The sequence below is a fragment of the Candoia aspera genome, chromosome 2, assembly GCF_035149785.1.
Source record: "Candoia aspera isolate rCanAsp1 chromosome 2, rCanAsp1.hap2, whole genome shotgun sequence".
NCBI classification, from domain to species: domain Eukaryota; kingdom Metazoa; phylum Chordata; class Lepidosauria; order Squamata; family Boidae; genus Candoia; species Candoia aspera.
This window is the reverse complement of record NC_086154.1, coordinates 193,624,091-193,649,048: the sequence shown is the minus strand read 5'-3', so window position 1 is coordinate 193,649,048 and position 24,958 is coordinate 193,624,091. Positions and strand designations below refer to the sequence as shown.

General features: G+C 37.7%; 1 protein-coding gene across 1 annotated transcript in view; it reads right to left on the bottom strand.

Moving 5' to 3' along the window:
* Window positions 1–24,958, bottom strand: part of RFX3 (regulatory factor X3) — a 151,727-nt gene that overhangs the window by 15,619 nt on the left and 111,150 nt on the right. Inside the window, exons 7-11 of the mRNA XM_063295087.1 lie at window positions 23,291–23,410; window positions 14,983–15,104; window positions 12,662–12,774; window positions 7,561–7,676; window positions 6,982–7,136 (exon numbers count right to left, since the gene is read on the bottom strand). Coding sequence (XP_063151157.1) covers window positions 6,982–7,136; window positions 7,561–7,676; window positions 12,662–12,774; window positions 14,983–15,104; window positions 23,291–23,410 — 626 coding nt within the window. The remainder of the gene's footprint in view (window positions 1–6,981; window positions 7,137–7,560; window positions 7,677–12,661; window positions 12,775–14,982; window positions 15,105–23,290; window positions 23,411–24,958) is intronic.

The following is a 24,958-nucleotide window of genomic DNA, read 5'->3' as shown; positions in this document are numbered from 1 at the left end:
AATAGAACAAAATAAAAATAAAAATAGCTTTAATAATAAGACTTGATGCTGTTAAAATGACTTGAATATGTAATTTCAACTTCATAGGTGCACCTAAAATAGGAAAAGCATGAAAATCAACACCCTCTCTACCACTAGCAGTTTCCTAGAGGCCACATTAATTCATTTAAATGTATTTATTTTATAAATTTATTCACTGCTTATCTCTCCCCTATGGGGGGATTCTGGGCAGCTAAATAAAGTATAAATTCCAGCTAAATAGGTTCCAATTCCAAAAATGGCTTCCAATCCTTCTAATTCTCCTGGCAACAAAAATGCCTCTCATCTTCCCAGTTGTCCTAAGAACTTATCACCTTCTCCATTCTGTCTACCCTGGATTATAAAGATGACAGACTTAAAATAATATATCCAGCTTGTTCTGATGCACTGCACCATAGTCATTGGCTACAGATTGTCTACTACTACCCTAGTTGATATTATTACTGCTATTTTAGAAACATGGAGAGAAACATGTTGTGGCCACTGACAAATTAATCACTTTTCTGTACTATAAAGACATGGACTTCCTATCTGTGAATACATATCACAAATCAGTGCAGCTAGGATTCCTGTTGGCAGGGATGAGCAGATATCAGATTTACAGGACCTCCCCCTACCTCCAAAACTTGAGATCCACTAAATGGCGCCTGGTACAAAAGAATTGTACTTTAATTCTAAGTATAATGAACCCAGAAATTTGTTTTGAATGCAGAAAGAAATATCACATACAATCCTGCAACTCTATTGGTTACCCTGAGGTTCTTCATTTTAGCAGTATAACACAGAAAAGGGGGGATCATTTTATTGCTCCTATTGTTAAACAACCGGTAGCCAAAAATTCTTGCAGATCTTCTGAAAACCATAAGAAATCTAATAAAACACCTGGTCTTAGACATCTGAGCAAACTATGATGATACTGTATGCAAATCCTATCATTATGTACTTGTGGCCTGATGTTCCAACACAAATATGTACATCATGCTTGTACTTGCTACCTACTCTTGGTCTAAGGCAACTGTGAAGGCCTGACTATACCCCTGAATGTTCTGTTTGACACTTCTGATGTAATGTCATTCAGAGGAATGTTAAAAGGAGTGCTTTAATATGAGGAGAATCTTGCATAACTGGTTATCAATCTCACTAATGAGCATCATTCACAAATAGCACCAATATATTATTATGGCTGAAGTGACTATGATCCAGGAAACTTTTTGATAGGAACTGAACATTCCATATTACTAGTTGGAACCCTAAAATATCCTTAAAATTATGGTTATCTTAAAAAAATCTCCTTGTACAATATCTTTGCTTTTTTTCTATTCCACTGGGAGACTGTGAGTTCTAGTCCTGCCTTAGCCATGAAGCCAGCTTTGTGACCTTGGGCCAGTCCCTCTCTCTCAGCCTTAGGAAGCAGGCAATAGCAAACCACTTCTGAAATCTTGCTAGGAAAACTGCAGGGACTAGTCCAGGCAGTCATCAGGAGTCAACAATGACTCAAAGGCGCACACGCACACAAACATCAATTTTAAACAAAATTAAAATTATTTAAAATAAATAAGATTTAAGCCTGTTAAAAAAGATAAGGCCTGTTTAAGGCGTTTTAAAAAGCCAACAAACAGACCAGTCCCCTTAATTCACTGGACAGTGCATTCCAGAGACCTGCTGGAGCAGCTACAGCAAAGCTTGACCATGATTTGCTGTAAGAGGAGTCTAAATGAACTTCTTCAAATGATTTCAGGGAGCAGAAGAAGGGAAAATTCTATTTCAATTTTTTCTTCTAGAACCTGGGCTCCTGCCATACAGGAACTGCAAGGTAATAACCAGCACCTGGTATCCTGCCACACCCCTTTAATATCCTCTCTTTTTGTTTTTCCAGGGACAAGTCTGTCTGTTAAATTCTATACTAGTTAAAGTTTGCTCCAGGATTGTTTCAGGCTTTTGCCAGAGCAGCAATTGGGATATGTTTTCTGTGTCTTTTTAAAGCTAGTCTTCCCTACTCTAACTTGGGATTATTATTATTGAAAGGAAATTATTGGTTTACTACCAGGATTTGAACTACATCTAGAGAGCCCACCAAAATGTGGGGGAAGACATCAATATGCAATCACCCATTTGGATTTTAGCAGATTATTCTGATTATTGTCATGAGATATTCTCATATAAGACTTCAGCATCAGATCAGTGGATGTTCCTGCTGCTTGAAATATTCATTACCATATTTACCAGAAAGGAATATGTGATTCCCACTGCCCCCACATAAGCAGAAGAGTATCTTACATTTGCAAACCAAGGAAAACATTACTGAAAGCAAGGGATAGGTGGAAGGTGCCAAGCTGCAAGTAATGCAAGTGAGTGACTGGAATGGAGAGTATAAGAAGCCACCTCTACCTCCTCTGCCTCAGTGAGAGTGAGGACTCTAGAAGAACGTATGGAATTTACTATAAAAAGCCTCCTCAGTTGGTGGACTCCATGCACTTTTCTAGAGCTGTTATTCTCAGTGAGGCAGAAGTGATGGTTGTGGCTTTCTCCTCTTTCTGCTTCAATGAAGACAGTAACCTTCTACATCTGGAGGCAAGGAGAAGAGCTGGGCTAGTACATTCTTATCCTATTCCTCTTTCAACAGCAGTAGACTATGGTAGAATTAGAAGTTGTAAGCATTCCCTTAGTCAATTAGCTTAATCAGCACTTATTAATTTGACAAACATAGATATCGTGTATGATTAATTCATCATCACCATTATCTGGATTTTTAATCCTGGCACTATCTTTTTTGCAATGTACTTTCTCACCAGGGTGGATATACATTCATGTGTACACATAGATAAATGTCACATGCACACATTTACTGGGGAGAAAATTTCCAGGATTAGTTTCAGCAAGAGCTGGCAACCAAGCTGATATAGTAAGAAAAGTGGCCACGGTGTATGTTTATCATTTTTTCGTCTTATTCTTCTTTTTCTCTTTTTTGGAGAATCATCTTAATTCAGGGTCATCTTCCACTTGAGTAAATATGATCAATTATTCTACTATAGTTACCATTAATTGAATTTCATTTTTAACTTGGTTTCAGCACTGTATATTTTTGTTTCTATATATCTGCATTTTATGAGAAGATGTGTTTTAAAAGGTCTAGCTCCCGTTGCAAGTCTGCTATATTCATTCAGCTATTCTCTGTTCTCACTTTGTTCAGCTGTCAATTATATGCCTGGCCAAAGAAATTACTGAATGGGATTACAAAGTTATTTAAGTAAAAGGGAACAGTCAAAGAGAAATACAGCATAGGGGTTGGACAAGCCTGTGACAAGGAAAATGACTGGGGCATTGTAAAGCTTTCCCTTCTTTCCCTCCTTTTCTTAATCACTGGTCTGCAATCCATTCTCTTGATCTGTAGTGCTTTATGATAAGATACCTGGATGACTTAATAACAGGTTAATTAGGGTTGCATAACACAAACAGTGTAGAACTGTGGTGAAGGTACTGGTTTTGGATTATGGAGAACCAGTTTTCCTATTCAACCATGGAATTCATTCTCATTCTCAGTTCACCCCACCTAACAGGATTGATGTTGAGGGACAAAATTAGGAGAACAGCCTGTTTCCTATAAGATAATCTTGAGCTCTCAAGAAAAAGGCAGGATGTAAGTGCAATGAATATTGGGGAGGGGAAGGTGTAATGTTTCTGCCCGTCCAATTTGATCTAGTAGGTTGGGTATGCTGCAGGTCCAGTCAGCCAAGGAATGTCGGTTGGCGGGGACTAGAAGGCGTGCCTTCTCAGCCGTAGTGCCTGCCCTCTGGAATATTCTCCCTACAGAGATTAGGATGTCCCCGACCCTGTTGGCCTTTCGTAAGGCCGTGAAGACCTGGTTATGTGCCCAGGTCTGGGGCTCCGAGCATGTGAATGGTTCCATTTCTTGGTTATATTAACATCCATGCATTGCTTACTTTGTGGCCATGTATATTTATTTTGTATTTTAATTGTTATAATTGAAATTGTTTTATAGTTTTTATTGTTGTAAGCCGCTCAGAGTCACTTGCTGAGATGGGCAGCTATAGCAATTGATTTAATTAATTAATTAATTAATTAATATTTCACTGATACCTGCAGGATCAATTTCAAAATATAACACTAGGGAACTCCAGCTGGTCTTGATAGTGCTTAAGGTGTCGAGTCTACAGTGTCCCGACATATCTTTCATGCTCTTTAGTATCTTTATCAACTTGCTGGATTAAGTCATCTGGACAAGGTACCTTCAAGATGTTGATGAAACCAAGCTATCTCTTTTGTCCTCAGATTCAGCAATCTGAGTACACTAATGAGCTAGATGAGGGCCAATAAACTGAACTGAATTTTGATGAAATGTGGCTCAACAATTGGTAGTTTCTGGAGCTGAGAAAGTGGCATACAACCTATTCTAGATGGGGCTGAGTTTGAATAAAAAATTGTACAGGGTTTACTGGACTCTAATCTAACCTGATCTCAAAAAATGGGAGAAGCATCAATTCATAAAGAATTCAGCCAGGCACAGGTAGAGTTAATGTATGTATGTATGTATGTATGTATACTGTATGTATAGACACACACACACACAATATATATACACACACACACACACATACACACACATACACACAATATGTATGTATGTATGTATGTATATGTATTTATTTTGTAGCAATTATTCAGGCAGTCTACAAAGGCTATTCAAAATGATGGTGCTTACTTTTAAAACCCTAATACCTTCAGGCAAAATGCACTGAAATAATCAAAATGAAGCTTTATTCCCTGTTCCTTGTATAAGAGAATTTCATTTACCATTTCTTGAGGAGGGCCTTCATTATAGTGATAGCCCAATTATATATTTAGTTTTAAGATTGTCAATTATGTTTTACAGTTTAATTTTAACATACATGCCTTGAGGTCCTTTTTGAGATGAAAATGAGGTACTTAAATTCTAAGATGAATGAATAAATATAGCTTGATAAAATACAAAGGAAATAAACAATGGAATGGGAAAAAGCCTATTAATGGCATAGAAAGAAAACACAAATCCAATTCCTGATTAATTGTAGATAACCAGGAAAAAATATCACCTGCAAATTGTTGGTACTTCAGTTAAGGCTCAGGTGAAATCTGGTTCATTTAATCTCACAGAACAGTCCTCAGTGTGTCAAAACACTGAGATGGGGAGGTCATTCAGACTAATTTCTGGACCATGATTTCTCAACCAGGATTCTGTGGAGCCCTAGGGCTCCATGAGAGGTCACTAGGAATTCCCTGGGAGATCACCAAAAAATTTTAAAAAAATAGTTCAAATTTGGGCAACTTCACGTTAAAGAGGTAAGTATCATTCTTTATTTTTAGTTTAAGAACACTGTTAATGCATACAGTATATACAGGCCTACACATGAAACGAATATAATTTTGTAACTTATGGCCTATATTTGAGCTGGAATGTGCAGGGGTTCCCTGAGGCCTGAAAAATATTTCAAGGGTTCCTCCAGGGTCAAAAGTTGAAAAAGGATGTTCTAGACCATAGCAAATGTTGGTATTCAGATTTCCGATGTTAAATATTGTTAAGTTTGTTACTTCCAGTGTTTAAAACATACATAATTCCCATGTGTTTGGTTATAGCATCTCTAAACTTTAGAAAAATACAGATGCCATCCCTGACATAAGGACTATGCTCCATAAGAACACTCAAGTTATACCAAAAGTAATATGAGTAGCAAGTCTTTATTCAGTCTCTTTCATAAGTGAAGGTCAGGGGTACTTTCTTTCGAAGTCGGATACGCATATTTTCTGAATGTTTCTAACAATTATCATAGTAGCATTTCTACTGGCTTCAAAAGAAAAATGTTTTATTTGCTACAGATCTCTTTGAGAAACAAGCACATCTAACTGAATTACAAAATAACTGTTCACAGAAACAATGATTCTTCTGTTCTGGTCACAGAAACACAATGAAACACTGAAACACAATTACATTGACTTTTTTCCTCTAAAAACTACTGACTATTACTATTAATGGGACAGAAATTCTTCAGTATTTATTATACTGCTTAGATAATGTTTTATAATAGAAATGTGCTTTGTTAAAAACCACAGTAAATCAATTTTCTATATGGAACAACAAACTACAATGCATCGGTCTAAATAATTGTCTCTCTGAAAAGGAAACTCTCCTCTTAAATAGTTTTTTTTCCCAAAAACGGATGACTAGCCAACCTGTAATATTTGCAAGCAGATGTCCTACCAATGCTGCATTTTTAAAAGAAAAGACTGAGAAACTAGCAAAATTAACAGGGTAAAAGAATATGTTAACTCTACATCTACGGTATTGTTAGGATGGATTGATACACTGAATTTAAATGGGTCACAGCTTCTTCTGTAAGTATACAGACATAGGTTGTGATATAAGCATGCAAGAAGAGAAAGCACAGTTGTAAAATTTGTCAATAAGAACATGCCACTGAAAAGCTGTTTTGGTGAAAAAGTATTACAGACAGATTACACAGCTGGAGATATACCACTATATGCTAGGTGCTCTACTAGTTGAAGTTAGAAAAATATAAAGTAAATTTGACATAAAGAAACACATCTATTTGAACCCTCACATCTATAGCACAGACCAGAGGAGAAGTTCAACGAATATTTCTTTTGTTCCATAAAGCAGAGTGTGCTTCTGTGGCACCAAAAAAAAAAAAAAAGCAATTCAAATAATACCTGCCACAAACATGTTGAAACCTATGTTAAAAAAGAGTTGTCAAACATTTATTACTGTATGGTGTATTTTTCTACACTGCAGATAAAAAATGATCATACTCACACTATTTCTATAGCTTTTAAAATCACTTCTAATGGATTCCTTTGGAGGTACAGTAGGCAAAAGATCACCAGTAGGAAAAAAAAATCCTTACAAGACGTCATCTATATTCAACTTACTAGGAATAGGTCTAAGGACGTCAGGAATGAGAATCTCCACCAAAGCCTGGTACATCACATGGTCACAGTTACACATCCATTTCAGAATTGACTCATTTTTGCACAGAGTTATCAGCTTTGCTTTCGGAAGTCGACTTTCTATTTCACTCAGATTGCTGGTGTGAACAAATGTATTAAATGAATAAATGAAAATGCATTTACATGAAGATAAAAAAGAACAATGGATTTCAAAGCTTTTACAAATAAAACATTAGAGATGTCTGAAAAACATTCAGTTGCCCTGAGGCATTTTGTGCTGTAATGGCTGATACATGGCCTCCATAGTTTTATCCAATGTGCACAATTTTATGCAGCAGTGATAAGAATGGGCTTTGAATTTGGTATTATTCCATGAGAAAATAACTGGGTCCTATTTACAGAAAATAAAATGGTATGCATACAAATATATGCTGCAGTCATCATAATAAAATGAAATTTTATTTTTATAATTTAAAGGATAGCATTCCTTCTGATGTAAAAGTTAGATTTTATTTTATTTATTTATAAACTGAATACATAAGGTCTAACGTAAATACTAACCTTGGCTCAGTGATAGTAGTGCCATCAGTTGTTGTTGAGGGAGAATAGCGCCAGAAAGTCTGCCACAATTTTTCTATTAGGCTAAACTGAAGGTTCACTACAACATCCAATATTGCCTAAAAATCCAAAGCAAATACAGGTTTGTATTTTTACTTTATTTAATGATAAATACCATGGCTATAGTTCTAAACAGACCCATAAGGAAATAAACCCCACCAAGCTCAAAGGGACTTATTTCTGAGTAAAAATGTTTGCACTGCACAGTTATGCAGTGGTTGGATCTTTTGATTTGATCATTTTCATAAACAGATTTATTACATAACATTTACAAGATTAACCTCATAATAATTTCTGATATGCATAAAAAACAATTTATCCCACCTTACACAGAGGTTCAGTAAAAATACAGATAGTACATTAGAATGGAAAGGCTGACCTACATAAATTGAATGATATAATGTAAGTAGTAATTCTAAAGGAGCTCCATAATTATCATATTAGAAAGGAGACAGTGTTAATTTATGATTGTCCACTTATGACAATAGATTAGATTCCCTGACAACAGAAGGTGCCCTCCTCATAAAGTACAAAGTAATTCTTGAATCTTCAGCAAAGGATCGTTACCTTGTCGTGGTGCTGGAGCTTGAGCACCTCAATGATGCCATGAGCTAAACCGTGAAGGGCCACCCAAGACGGGAAGGTCATGACAGAGAGGTCAGACTAAATGCGATCCCTGGGGAAGGTAATGCCAACCCACCCCAGTATTCTTGCCGTGAAAACTAAATGGATCAGTACAACCAGAGATATGTCAGTATACCATCAGAAGATGAGACCCCCAGGTCGGAAGATGGTCAAAATGCTACTGGGGAGGAACAGAGGATGAGTTCAACTAGCCCCAGACGTGATGACGCAGCTAGCTCAAAGCCAAAAGGACGGCTAGCAGCCGACGGTGCTGGTGGTGAACGGCGAATCCGATGTTCTAAGGATCAACACACCATTGGAACCTGGAATGTAAGATCTATGAGCTAGGGCAAATTGGATATGGTTATTGGTGAGATGTCAAGATTAAAGATAGACATTTTGGGCATCAGTGAACTAAAATGGACTGGAATGGGCCACTTCACATCAAATGACCACCAGATCTACTACTGTGGACAAGAGGACCACAGAAGAAATGGAGTAGCCTTCATAATTAATAGTAAAGTGGCTAAAGCAGTGCTTGGATACAATCCAAAAAATGATAGAATGATCTCAATTCGAATTCAGGGCAAGCCATCTAACATCACAGTGATCCAAATATACGCCCCAACCACAGATGCTAAAGAAGCTGAAGTAGAGCAGTTCTATGAGGATCTGCAGCACCTACTGAACAACACGCCTAAAAGAGATGTTATTTTCATCACGGGAGACTGGAATGCTAAGGTGGGCAGTCAAATGACACCTGGAATTACAGGTAAGTATGGCTTGGGAGAACAAAACGAAGCAGGACATAGGCTGATAGAATTTTGCCAAGACAACTCACTCTGCATAACAAACACTCTCTTCCAACAACCTAAGAGATGGCTTTATACATGGACTTCACCAGATGGACAACACCGAAATCAGATTGACTACATCCTTTGCAGCCAAAGGTGGCGGACATCTATACAGTCGGTAAAAACAAGACCTGGAGCTGACTGTAGTTCAGATCACGAACTTCTTATTGCACAATTTAGGATCAGACTAAAGAGATTAGGGAAGACCCACAGATCAGCTAGATATGAGCTGGCTTGCAGCTAAACCTCAAAAAAACCAAGATTATGGCAACCAGCTTGATTGATAACTGGCAAATAGAGGGAGAAAATGTAGAAGCAGTGAAAGACTTTGTATTCCTAGGTGCAAAGATTACTGCAGATGCTGACTGCAGTCAGGAAATCAGAAGACGCTTAATCCTTGGGAGAAGAGCAATGACAAATCTCGATAAAATAGTTAAGAGCAGAGACATCACACTGACAACAAAGGCCCGCATAGTTAAAGCAATGGTGTTCCCAGTAGTAACATATGGCTGCGAGAGCTGGACCATAAGGAAGGCTGAGCGAAGGAAGATCGATGCTTTTGAACTGTGGTGTTGGAGGAAAATTCTGAGAGTGCCTTGGACTGCAAGAAGATCCAACCAGTCCATCCTCCAGGAAATAAAGCCAGACTGCTCACTTGAGGGAATGATATTAAAGGCAAAACTGAAATACTTTGGCCACATAATGAGAAGACAGGACACCCTGGAGAAGATGCTGATGCTAGGGAGAGTGGAAGGCAAAAGGAAGAGGGGCCGACCAAGGGCAAGATGGATGGATGACATTCTAGAGGTGACGGACTCATCCCTGGGGGAGCTGGGGGTGTTGACGACCGACAGGAAGCTCTGGCGTGGGCTGGTCCATGAAGTCACGAAGAGTCGGAAGCGACTAAACGAATAAACAACAATATTCCTAAGGAATATGCAGTGGAGGTGAAGAATAGATTTAAGGGACTGGACTTAGTAGTTAGGGTCCCGGAAGAACTCTGGACAGAAGTTCGCAACATTGTTCAGGAGGCAGCAACAAAATACATCCCAAAGAAAGAGAAAACCAAGAAGGCAAAATGGCTGTCTGCTGAGACACTAGAAGTAGCCCAAGAAAGAAGGAAAGCAAAAGGCAACAGTGATAGGAGGAGACATGCCCAATTAAATGCAAAATTCCAGAGGTTAGCCAGAAGAGATAAGCAATTATTTTTAAACAAGCAATGCGCAGAAGTGGAAGAAGACAATAGAATAGGAAGGACAAGAGACCTCTTCCAGAAAATTAGAAACATCGGAGGTAAATTCCAGGCAAAAATGGGTATGATAAAAAACAAAGATGGCAAGGACCTAACAGAAGAAGAAGCGATGAAGAAAAGGTGGCAAGAATATACAGAAGACCTGTATAGGAAGGATAACAATATCAGGGATAGCTTTGATGGTGTGGTCATTGAGCTAGAGTCAGACATCCTGAAGAGTGAGGTTGAATGGGCCTTAAGAAGCATTGCTAATAATAAGGCAGCAGGAGACGATGGCATCCCAGCTGAACTGTTCAAAATCTTGCAAGATGATGCTGTCAAGGTAATGCATGCTATATGCCAGCAAATTTGGAAAACACAAGAATGGCCATCAGATTGGAAAAAATCAACTTATATCCCCATACCAAAAAAGGGAAACACTAAAGAATGTTCAAACTATCGAACAGTGGCATTCATTTCACATGCCAGTAAGGTAATGCTCAAGATCCTGCAAGGTAGACTTCAGCAATTCATGGAGCGAGAATTGCCAGATGTACAAGCTGGGTTTAGAAAAGGCAGAGGAACTAGGGACCAAATTGCCAATATCTGCTGGATAATGGAAAAAGCCAGGGAGTTTCAGAAAAACATCTATTTCTGTTTTATTGACTATTCTAAAGCCTTTGACAATAACAAATTGTGGCAAATTCTTAGCGGTATGGGGATACCAAGTCATCTTGTCTGCCTCCTGAAGAATCTGTATAACGACCAAGTAGCAACAGTAAGAACAGACCATGGAACAACGGACTGGTTTAAGATTGGGAAAGGAGTACGGCAGGGCTGTATACTCTCACCCTACCTATTCAACTTGTACGCAGAACACATCATGCGACGTGCTGGGCTTGAGGAATCCAAGGCTGGAGTTAAAATCGCTGGAAGAAACATTAACAATCTCAGATATGCAGATTATACCACTTGAGTGGCTGAAAGCGAAGAGGAACTGAGGAGCCTTATGATGAAGGTGAAAGAAGAAAGTGCAAAAGCTGGCTTGCAGCTAAACCTCAAAAAAACCAAGATTATGGCAACCAGCTTGATTGATAACTGGCAAATAGAGGGAGAAAATGTAGAAGCAGTGAAAGACTTTGTATTTCTAAGTGCGAAGATTACTGCAGATGCTGACTGCAGTCAGGAAATCAGAAGACGCTTAATCCTTGGGAGAAGAGAATGACAAATCTTGATAAAATAGTTAAGAGCAGAGACATCACACTGACAACAAAGGTCCGCATAGTTAAAGCAATGGTGTCCCCCGTAGTAACATATGGCTGCGAGAGCTGGACCATAAGGAAGGCTGAGAGCAGGAAGATAGATGCTTTTGAACTGTGGTGTTGGAGGAAAATTCTGAGAGTGCCTTGGACTCTAAGAAGATCAAACCAGTCCATCCTCCAGGAAATAAAGCCAGACTGCTCACTTGAGGGAATGATATTAAAGGCAAAACTGAAACACTTTGGCCACATAATGAGAAGACAGGACACCCTGGAGAAGATGCTGATGCTAGGGAGAGTGGAAGGCAAAAGGAAGAGGGGCCGACCAAGGGCAAGGTGGATGTATGATATTCTAGAGGTGACGGACTCGTCCCTGGGGGAGCTGGGGGTGTTGACCAACAGGAAGCTCTGGCGTGGGCTGGTCCATGAAGTCACGAAGAGTCGGAAGCGACTAAACGAATAAACAACAATTCTTGAATACCTGAATACTTGAATTACACATTCTAGATCAGGACTGGGTAACCTGATATTGTACAGGTCTTTTAGATAATTCCTCCAATCCTCTGGCAATAGCTCTGCTTGATGGGCTAATGTGAAAGGAAGTCCTAAATAGCTGGTGGCACTGGGCTGCTCTCTCCCCACAATCTAGAATGTAGGCAAGATCCTCAACTGTTGACTAGATAATTCATGTTAAAAATAATTGCCTTGATCCAATAATCATATACTCCAGATCTTTCAGTAGGGTTTGAGACAATTTTATTTGCAACGCTATTTTTTTTAAATCCAGGGTCTTCAATTTTTCCACTGCTATTCTTAACCTTAACCATGGTTGATCTTTACAATGGCAAAAACCTTAACATGATGCAAGGAAGACTTTAAACAACAAAACTAGCTTTCCATTTTTTGGCTACAACCACAGCTTTTCAGACACGTAATATCTGCTATGTGTAACATTATTTCACTTGACAACATTCAATTTTTCAGACAATGGAGATATCACATCTGGAACTCTGAATTTTTTAAGAGGTAAGATATAGAGGTAAAATGGCTTGCTTTGTAGAATCCCTCTCCCTTACCTCACAGTGTTCTCGATAGAGACTCTGTAAAGACTTAATATCCTCAAAAGTAGTACCATCTGGCAGCGAAGAGATTTCAACTTCTCCAAACTCTGGAAGTGCTCGAGATGCATCTGTTTCCATGACAACCCAACAGAAGAAATATATTGTGGACTTTGTCAATCATGATGTAATTAAGAAAACTGAATAATATTAAGAAATAAATACCCCAAAGGTCAATGTATTGGACTCAAAACCAAAAGGATTAATATTTGGCAAGATGATTTATTATAATTTAATTTGTTTGCATTTTGAATCAACAGTCTATAATTCTACATTAAATATTTTAAGCAAAACAACCAAATCTGTTAAATGTGCTCAATTCACTGGAATAATAAAATAAATTTTGAAAGGCTCTGGTTTGATGTAGGAAATACAGAGCTAGAATATCTCCAAAGAGGGAGATGTTTCTCCTAATATTCTACTCTGTTCTACCCTCTTGTAACTTCAATCCATTAGATCTTGTCCAGATCTATTGGGCAGTATGAAACAAGTTTCTGTCCTGCTGTATATATCAGCTTTCCAGGCATATGAACAGTACTATCATGCTATCCTTTTTCCTCCAGGTTAAACATATGCAATTTTTTCCATTGCTCCTCATAGGACTGTGTTTTATATATCATTGATCATCTTCAATGCCCTCATCTACACCCATTCTAATTTATTTATATCTATTTGAAAATGAAGCTAGAAGTGAGTATTTCACTTCAGATAAGGCCTAACCATTACAGAACAAAGCACAGCTTTTATTTTCCTTGAATTGGGAAATGCATTCTAAAATTCACACAGCTAAAATTTCATTTGCTTAATTACATCTCAACTGAGATACAGAAAAAATGTGTCTTAAAGTCACTAATTTTAATTCTTTTAGTCTCCTCTTTAGGCTTATTACCATATTTACTTTGGTTAATGACTGCAATATAAATGGATTTGATTTGAATGCATCTTAAAAGGAGCACTAGGCCAAACTCAGTAGCAGACTTGGTTTGGTAGAATTCTCATATACTCAACTAAATACTCTCTGGCCAGGGTTAATTTCTTCAGCACTATTGCCTACAGTAACAGAGGTTCACTGAAATATTATATGTATGGCATACTTAATTTTTCAGACTCAATGCCACTATCAATACTTGAAATATATTGTCTCAAAGACAGGGAGCTTTAATTTCCTCAGGCAGTGCACCCTTGTTAGCACTCTTCTCTGGCAATGGTATGGCATCTACTGACAGGACTACATTATCTCTCAATATGCCAGCTTTAGCTGACCAAGATATTCATCGTTTCATTATCTATTCCCCACTGCATCCTCTACATTTTATTAATGTATTTGATTTGACTCTTAGACTAGGAATTGCACAAACTGAAAAGAATACACATTTCTCAATAGCCTTGAATATTCAAGATGGTTTATGTGAAAGTGGCATTACCATAGATCAATAACTGTGTATATGCATGGTTGTGTGTCTGCCTGTACACACACACACACACACACACACACACACTCTCAAGAACTGTCAGTGATTAACAATAATTTGATTCAGAGAACAAATAGTTCTAAAGCAGTTCATGTTGCCAAAATATAGTATTTTGTGCAAAGGCATTTTTTTAACAATAGCACTGAATATATTCTATCTACCCTTGTTTTTGTTTTTAAGCTATATTGGGACCCTTAGATGTTGCTAAGCTACGGATTTTACAGTCCCAGCCAGCATAACCAGAAATGCCAGGATTATAGCTCAGCAACATCCAGAAGGCCTCAAATTCCCAGCCTTGATTTAAATCAGACTGCTATTTCAGGGAGTACAGTCATAGAACAGAAGAGTAAAATGGCCTTAATTCTCCAGTAAAACAAACAAACAAAAATTGAAGAGAATATTTGTAGCTCATTGTAGACCTGTGGAGTCCTTGGTGCTCTCTGAGCCTTGTTTTCTTTCAGATGTTTCATTGCCAGACTAGGCAACATCTTCAGTGAGAAAAGATTCAGTGCGAAACGAAAAAATCTTTGCACTGAAGATGTTGCCTAGTCTGGCAATGAAATGTCTGTAAGAAAAGAACAAGGCTCAGAGAGCACCAAGGACTCCACAAACAAACAAAAAGTCAGAAAATCACTTGACAATGCACTTGACCATATAAACTTAATGAAACACTCAACACCTCTTTTGTTATCAGGTGGAAGCAATCCTATTAAATACTCTGAAATAGTCCTATTAATTACAATGGATTATTCCAAAAAAACACTGTTCTGGATTTTAGCTAAAGACTACTATGTTTTTTTCACATACCTAAAAACTGTTGATGATGCTGACTTTGAGCAATCACAGTTTGTTCAACAGATGTGCCTGTCTGCTGACCACTTGCTGTAAAACCATCTGATACTCCATCCACTTTCTGCATAGGCTTGTACCTAGAATATATTAAAGGCAACATAGGCAACACAGAATTTTACAAGATTACTATAGTTTTCATTTTTTTCAGCAAGATGGTTTACCTTTACATTGTTTTCAGAAATGTTTGTGACACTTTCCATTAATTCTCATTAAAAAGGTAATCGTTTTCTTCAACTGTTAAACATAAATGTCAGCATTTGCTTTTTTATAGGCACCACATGTAAAATGCATGTAGGCTGTATGGTTACAGATAGTTTTGAATTCTTTTAACACTATACTAACAACCAACTGGATTATTAGATAATTCCAGAATTAAATTAGCTTTGATTTTCAGTGTGTGTTCAAACTGCACAGATCAAATCCCAGCATCCTCCAGCTAATTATTTAAAATGAACACTATCCTTCATTATATGGTTTCTCTTAATTAACATGGCAGAGCTAATCCACAGGTTGACACCAGTGTGTCCCCAAAATGCTCTTGGCTCTCTCTCCAGTTCTCCACTCATTTTCCTCATGCTCCAAAGAAGAGAAATAACTGAGGAGAGATACTCAGGAAGAAAACTTGTTGGGTGGCCTGCTGGCCTTTTCTTCCACTCCATCTCAGACTATCAAGCATGCTCTAGCCAAGTCCAGCAAAATCATATACTTCTCCCATTCCTTCTTGAGGCAACAACTGCAGCCTTAGCTCCCTCCCAGGTAGAGCAGCCTGCACATCTTTACAGCAAATACAAGTGATACAATCATTGGAGATAATCAACTACTAGGCAAATACGGTATTTAAAGTTCTAGCTTTTATATTCTCCTAGTTATTGCTTTAGCCTTTATCTTTTTAAAAGCACAAAAAGTTCATATTTACATACTTTCTTAAACTGCTCCTGTTCACCTCTTGGAAGGGAAGGTACCTATTGCCATATACTTGAAAAAACAGGAAGTAAACCACTTTATTTTGATTAACTGTCCCCTCTTCTATACAATAAGGCAGAAGGTTGACATTTTAAAGCTCCAACTTTTAAGAAGAAATATTTCTTCTTCCTTCTTAGGTGGCATAGGTATTGCCCAGTGAGAGTGGCCTTTGCACTGTTCCTAGTTATTTATGCCTCTTAACCCAATTGGCTGGGCAGCTTTGGTAGCCTATCACTGAAGTTACCTTCAGCGTTGAAAGTAGACTCATGGATTAAATAACCAGTGAGAGCTCAGTGACTGTCTCTGGCAATTGCTGTTCTAGTACCCCAGGTTTATTTCCCTTATTTAGAGGATCCTGGTATCTCTAGTGTATCTCCTGCAACCTACTAAGGCAACTTTTTTCACAGTATAGCTTTGTGGACATAAGTAATGGGAAAATCCTGGCAAATGCAGGCAAATAAATAAATGCTGACAAAGGTAGAAATCGAATAGGTATAAAATGAATTTATAGCTCAGAGGAAGAAATCAGTACAGGCATACTACATTTTATTGGCATATCACGTTGCGCTTTTTGTTTTTACAGATTAAACATTTGTGGCAACCTTCTGTCAAGCAAGTCTATCAGATAATGATTATCATTTTTAGCAATAATGTATTTTTTAAATTTAGGTATGTGCTAGACATAATGCTGTTGCACACTTAATAGACTACAGTAGAGTGTAAGCATAACTTTTATATGCACTGGGAAACCAAAAAATTTGCACGCCTCACTTTATTCCAATATTCGCTTTATCGAGGTATGAACTGATTCTAGAACCGATCCAGCAATATCTCCGAGGTATGTCTGTACATTATAAAAGTTGTTCAAGAAAGCAACACATCTGTTTAACAGGAACAAAATCAATGTATTGTTATGAGTGCTGTTTTAAATATAGCAGCTATGTTGAGAATAATCAAGTCTCTATGATACCATTCTATGAATAGTTAAAATGGTAGTCATTTCATGGCAGCTTCAACCTGACCTCAAAAACACAAACTACTCATTTCCCCAAGAGGTTGTCCTTTCTGGTTCAATTATTCTATTCAGTAACTCAAACCATGAGTTCAACAATATCAAATCAAAGTAACAACTGTTTTAAGGCTGCAATTGTTGATATAGGAAGCAGGGGCTGAAATTTTGAACATAACATAACCCTAACCTAAAAAGTTACAGCACAGAACAGTAATCAATAACTCAGTACCAGCCTTATGTGTGCAGACAGAATAAAGATATCAATCTTTATAATATGTCTCACTGATAAACCACAAAAGACTGCCTGCTATTATCTGCAGATGTCTTGAATGTTAAGTGAATACTGGCTCAGACATATTGATTTATTGTTTAATATTGTAACTCCTGAACAATTAAAAGTGAAATATTTAAATAATATTTAAATGATATTTAAATAATAAATATCAATATATAACTAATCTTAATAGACATTGTGAATTATTGCCTATGAGTTTTAATTTGCAGTAACAGTTTAACGTGTTGGAATAAGTGCATATCTAATTTTTTTTTCAAATAAATCTTTTCAGAAAGTGGTAATGGAAGTTTATGAAATTTGTCTCCCATGCATATTACAGGAGCCTCAAATTACAGGTTGGCTGAGGAAAGGACCATAAAACTTAGATCCATTTGTTTTCTTCAGCGAAGTAACATCAAAAGTGATGGAAGAAATCATAAATAATATATCTCCAAAGATGGCATTGTTATGATACTCTAATTGTATCTTACCTACGATAACTATTCTAATTTGAATAGAGCTGTGAAGCTTATTTACATTTTCTTCTTTTCTTTTGTTGGCCTTCCTAACTTTTACTTTTAATCAGAACATATCTCCATCAATAGTTTATAGTTCCTAGTAGTTTATCTTAGCACCTACATTCCCTTAGGTCCCTGCCTGTTCTCCTCTTCCTCCATCACCAATTTCTTCTAACATGCTCTCCCTTATTTCTTGTTTCTAATTTTTCCCTCTTCCTTTAACTATAATACATCCTGGTCTTATATTCAAAATAGCCTCCTAAAACACCCTTAATTCATTTCTCAATCTGTGACACTCGTCTATCCAGTCCATTTAAGCTTTTCTCCATATTATATTGGGTCCATTCAAATTTATTTATGGTTAGACTACAGTTGGATTTAAGTTAATCAGGACATGGCCCCATTCTTTCTATGAATCTAAACTAAATATGGACTCAGACCACAGTGATGTAAGCAGTCTTGCAATGAAAGCCCTCACCCTTTCCTATGTGCATTATGTACACCCAAAAAGGGTGGAAATTGATGCTGGTCCCACAGAAATCAAATCAGCTAAACTGAGACTTAAGCATAACCAACTTAGCCTGTATTTAATCCTTCAAGTTTACAGGGGGGAAAAAAGCATTCCAACAAACATACTCAAGATATAGTGTTGTACATGTAATAAAAATAACATTGAGCATATATGAATAATTATTCACATTCTGATCACACAAAATCATATATATAGCTTGCAGAGTCAATGGGGGTGGGGGTCAGAAAATGATATATTCAACAGCTACTAAATCTGCAAGCAAAATACTATACTAGTTATTACAAAATAAATCAGATAGTTTAGAAACTTCACTCTAGATACTATCCAGATTGTTGCTAAATCTGAATTTATTCTGTTTTACCTTGGCTTCTTGACAAACTATTGATATCAAACTCAACTTCATTTTTATTTTACAAGTATGTATTTATTCACTCCATTTATTCTAGAAACAGAATAGAAATATCTGGATGATGATTTAGATGATTAATCAGATACCTTTTTATGGTTGACAGAAGTCTGTGCTAACAGTTAAACAAGGAAAATGGCAACACTCCTAGAAATGCTTTACTGCAAATGTTGCAAGCTGCCCCCACCTGCTTTCTAAAGGAATCTTTGAAGAGTTATTTCTTACATATGACAATTAACATTTTAAATAAATTATTTTAAAACCCAAAGTTGTTGAGAAAGCCATTCGCAGGTGACATTTGCAAAGTTACATGAAGCTGTAACTTTGATCCAAACTAGTAACTGCAGAAAAAGTTTGATATAATTAAATTTGCACAAAATTATTTACATTCAAAATAATGCCCAAATTAAAGGACAGCCTCTATTTAAAAACAAACTCTCTGAGCAGTGCAGTAGTAAGTCAGGAGGCTTAAAAATATGGTCAGAAGGGTACTGAATCTTAAAACATATTACAGATTACTCTTCTCTAAGGGATTTCAGATGGCACTGCAACAAATAACAGAAGAAGAACCTGCCACTTTTCCAAACTGAATTAATGCTTTGTCAGAGTTAATTCTATTTTCCAGTGCAGCTAAACTGAACACATGGAAAATGAAAAGAGTACACAGCAGTTAGGTTTGTTATTTTGGCTAATTTGTTCTAGCACCAAAATATTTACCAACCTAGCTGCTGCAATCAATGGTCCTCTTAAAGAGTACAGAATAGACTGAAACTTTTTTGAGTATTCACCACTTAATTATAACAAAAAGTAGCAGTCCAAAAAGAAGAAATAAACCCAAATAATAAGCTGTAAAAAAATAAAGTTTTAGGAACACTGAGTCCCAGTCAGCATCCTTAGAAAGAGGAGGGGTAAGTGGGAGCTCATGGACCAGAACATGCAACAGGAGACTTTTGCGAGGGAGCTGTGACGTTATGGTATTATACAAATGCATTTGAGGAGAGTTATTTGGCTAACTGGGAGAGCTGTGTGGTTTTTCCTGGTTGAGTAAGATATGCATATCCTTCCTTTCTAAGCACCAGTTTGAGGGAAAGGGAACCTACAACTGCAGCTAACTACAGAGGTCAGAATGGTGAAGAGTCACAGAAGGATCTCTTTAAGCTGTATGGGTGGTTAACCAAATGGCAAATCTAATTCAAGCAAGTGTAAAGTGGGCCAAAGACTTCAAATATAAACTGATACAATCTGACCTGAACTATAATTAAATGAAGGGAAAAAAATCTTGTGGTCATAGTGGATAGCTCAATGCAAATGTCAGTTCAGTGTGTTGCAGCGATGAAAAAGGCAAATTCCATGCTAAAAATAATTTGGAAAGGGATTGGAAATAGAACAGACACTGTAATGCTCATATATAAATCTATAGTAAATCTATATCTGGAAAAGATAGAATACAGATGCAAAAGGGCAATCAAAATGATCAAGTGATTTCTTGTGAGAAGAGTGTAAACCTTTTGGGTTTCTTTAGCTTGGAGGAAAAAACAAACAAGGAGGACATGATTGGAGAGTAAAATCGTGCATGGCCTGAAGCATAGGGATAGAATTTTTCCTCCTTCTTTTGAAAAACTTGGGACCGGGGTCATCTAGTGAAACTGATGAGCAGATTTAGAACAATCAAAAGTACTTCTTCACACAGTGCTTGAATAGCCTTGGAATTCCTGTGGAAAGGAGGACTGAAGTATCTCTTGCAGGGAACAGCAGTAGGAGAATGGTACATCTCCATCTCCTGCTTGCAAGTACCCTAGAGGCCCCTGGTTGACCACTGTGCAAAACAGAATGCCAGACTCAATGAGCTTTGACCTAATCCAACTGGGCTATTCTTATTTTTTATGTAATTGTTGCATATATACATTCTGATTAATTATATACTTTTTTTTGTTAGACTGGTATCCTAAACTTCACTCTAGAGTAGCATACTTTATACATCTGTTTAAAAACACTGTCTCATTCAATCCCCACATAATCATATAAATGTTATTGTTAAATTGAGAGGATTCTGTTAAGATAAAATACTGAAGTATTTTAAGAAATTCTTTTTATAGAAAGAATAGCATATTATTATTATTATTATTTAAAAATATGGCATTTAACTCCTAAATGGTAACATCTCCTTCAACTTAAACATGTCTCTCAGTGACTTCATACGCATACCTATGTAGTTTTCTTGGCAACAGTTCAGAAAGCTGGGGGCAAAAGATTGATAACACCTAGACAACAAGCTCAAAAGGATCTTGACAGACCCGAACACAAAACGTTCAAATGTGAGAAATGTAAGGTTCTGTACTTAGGAAAAATTAGATGCAGAGGTACAAGGTAGTAGTATTTGAGAGAAGGATCCAAGTGCCCTGGTAGACCACAGATTAAGCATGAGCCAGCAGTGTGCCGCAGCTGCCAAAAGAGCCAATGTAGTTTTAGGCTGCATCAACAGAGGTACAGTGTCAAGATCACAGGAAGCAATAGTACCACTCTATATTCCACTGGTCAGACTGCACCTGGAAAACTGTCCAGTTCTGGTTGCCACAATACAGGGAGTCCTCGCTTAGTGACCATTCATGAAGTGAGGTGCAAAGGGCCAGCAGTTGCCTTGGCTGGGCATGCCTTGTCAGCAGCAGGAGGAAGAAGATGGTGAAGGTTAGCTGGGAGCAGCAGTGGTAAGCAGTAGAGTGCAAGGTGGCCAAAAGGGCAGAGATGGGGGGAGAGTTAGGTTGGAGGGGGGAGTTGAAGTGGCGGCAAGCACAGCAGTATAGGACAAGCTTGAGGCTTCACCTAACAACCGCAGCTGGGACTATCAGAATGCCCGTTGCTAAGCACTGCATTTGCATGATGTTTTGCCTAATGACAGCTTCGATTAGTGATGGAAATTCCAGTCCCAATTAGGGTCGTTGAGCAAGGACTGCCTGTACAAAAAGGATGCTGAGGAATTGAAAGAATGCAGAGAAGAGCAACAAAGATGGTAAGGGGCTTGGAGGCTAAATCCTACAAACAGCAGTTAAACTTGGTATGTTTAGCCTATAAGAAGAGAAGGCTAAGGGGGAGACATGATAGCAGTTTTCCAATACAAGAAGGGATATCATAGAGCACAGTGTGTGGATTTATTCTTCATCACACTGGAAGGTAAGACAAGAAAGAATTTACAGAGGGAACCCCAAAGGGAGGAATTTTCTGACTGTGAACATTATTAGCAGTGGAACATACTGCCTCCTGAAGTGATGACTGCTCTGTCACTGTGGTTTTTGAGGAAAGATTGGACAGCCATTTACCCAGGTTGGTACAAGGATTCCCACACTGGGCAAGGAGTTGAACTAGAAGAGCTCTAAAGAGATTCCGTTCCTATGATTTTAGTTTGTTTATCAGTGTTCTGCCAAGTGTCCAAGCAGTGATCAGGTGCTCGGGCAATTGGTTCTTTTAGATCCAGAGATAATAAGCACGCCAGTGGATAAAGAAACTTTAAGCTTTATCATAAACTTAAGCAAACAGATTTAAACAGAACATAGTTTAACCAGAAACACAGTTCAGGCAGATTAAACAGAAGCATGAAAAAACAGCACAAAGAAAGAAACCATAACATACCTAATCAACTTGATACCCAATCCCTTTTATGTTGCCAGCAGCCTCCTGACCAGGCAACAGGGACCCCTCAGGGTGGCAATATTCCACAACACCCAGCACACAGGTCTGAGCAGAAGCTCCCAAACTCAAAAACAATTCTAAGGGTTTTATCCAAGTCTGGCCCTCAGACCTCGTGACCTTGTTTCATGGTACTGAGGCTGCATGGCCTGACCTTGACTGGCCGCTTCTCAGGGCCTACAACCCCTGTTTTCAAGACCCTGGAAAGCCTTACAGATAAACTAGTGCTTTACAAAAACAATTGGGGGGGGGGGTTCTCTCATCTCTCCCCCAGCACTCCACACTTTCTGGAGGGCTGTTGGAGGAGTGGGCTTATTCTTAAACTAGCAATCTTGGGGTTTTCTCTTACCTCCCCCCTCATACCAAACAGCAATAAAAACAAGCCAGTTAAATAGTAGCATAACTCAAAGGAAACTCTAATCTTCTCTGTGTGTGGGAGAAAATCAACTTAACTCCTCGAAATAACAATGGTCTTGAGCGTTGCCACTACAAGCAGCAGCACTGAACTGCCACCACTGCATTCTTCTAGGATGTTTTCAGCTTCCTTGCCTAGCCTGTAGTTCTGCTCTTCTATGTCATACTAACCAAGCTGAGCCCCACTTTTATTTCAAGCCCCAATAAGGCCAGCCATTCCTACAAAACATTATTCATTTTGACAGTTGTTTGTCAAGATGGGTGGTGGTGAAATGTGATAAATAAAATAAAATAAAATAAAATAAAATAAAATAAAATTCTGTCTATATCGAAAATATTCCAATTATCCAAGTCCACAATTGTTGGTCATGTGCTCAAGTTTATTTTTCATACACTTCAGATACTGCAACATCCTCTCCCCAAATGTACTAAATGCTAAGCACTTATTTTAAGAATACTTTACCTTTGTTTCTGCTGCATGGGTTGTTGTCTCATAGCCATATATTGCATGTCCTCTTGTAATCGATTAAGAGGAGAGTCTGGCTTGACACGAATCCCATAATAATGATATTTGGAATTCCCCCTTTGGGAAAAAGCAAACGTCAACAATAAATAGACAATCACTTGGTTGTTGTTGAAATAGCACAGATTTTAAAACTGGATCCTGAGTTATATTAACATTAAGGCTGCTTCCAAATAGGCAGTTCATAGAGCACTGGCTGGTATTCCAACTCTCCCTTCTAAGCAAAACAAAAGGTGGCAAGCTGAAGATGCCATCTGAACACACACACACACACACACACACACACACACACACAGAGACACACACACAATCTCATATCTGAGGTAGAGTGATTGCAAATTAAAGTTTCATTTGGAAGTCAGCCTGTTATAATCATAGTCAAGTGTAGCTATTTTAGTCTTAGCATCATTAAAAGTCCACTGAATTTCAACTACCAGTTGGGGCAGACTTTACTATATTAATACACGAAGCTCTCTTTTGTTCTTCAATACTTGTTATTTGTGCTGGTAATATTTATTTATCTGGAATAAATTGCAAATCTCACAGCTTCCTTTCAAAGGGAAATTGTGTCCTTGATGCTAAGGAACTTTCTACTCAGTAGATACTGTGGAAAGAGGATCACTTAACTGGGACAAAGAAGCCAAACTGCTTGGAAAAATGGAAAATAAACTTGTCCCTATCTAATATCAATCTCATTTGTTAAAATATGTTTCTTAGTTGTATCTTAATATATGATTTGTTGTGAACACGCTGAACATTTATTTTAACTTACTTTCTCTGCAGTTTATTTACAGTTGGTTACAAACACACTTTACTTTTATGGCTGTTCTCATTAAGAGATACCTAGGACAAAAGCTCCTGTTTGGGATTCTAACTAGCTAGTCATGCTGAAATCCTATATTCCATAAATCCATTCACATACTCCATTTGTACTCCATGGTTTCTGGAGACCATTGAACATGTTTACGTCTCATGGGGCCATTTAGAGAACATGAGAAAAATACTAGATAAGTATCCTGTTTCCACAACAGTCAAAGAACAACCTAATAGGGAAACCATAAGCTGAATGGCATAGGAAGTCAATATGAAGGTAATACTTCTTTCTCTTTTATTGTCCTATATGAAGGCAACACTTTTTAAATCACCTATAACAACTGGCACTCAGATCTTCAACTCAGCATATAGCCATTATGACTTGTAGCTATTGATAACTTACGGACACCCTTGTTGGATGTGTAACATATGCTGCGTATGTCTGCATGTTGGCTGTCTGGATTTGCCATCTTGTTTATTTATTCTGTTGTATTTTTCTTTATCCTATTGTATTTTATCCTGTTTTTCCTATATTGTGAGCTCCCCAGAGTCAGTTTGGAGTCAGATGGCACCGAAATAAATGGAATCAAATAAATATATAAATAAGTTTACCCTCCATGAATTGATCTAATGCCCTCTGGTGCACAGTGGGTCAACATTTTCACTAATCTACCAGCCCCATCTCTTTCCTAGTCAGTCACTACTAACTCAGACCATAAAGGGATTGCCTTTTCAGATATGTTTGCAAAATATGTTTTTGTACTTCTGAAATATTTCTGTTGCCAAGCAGGCTAA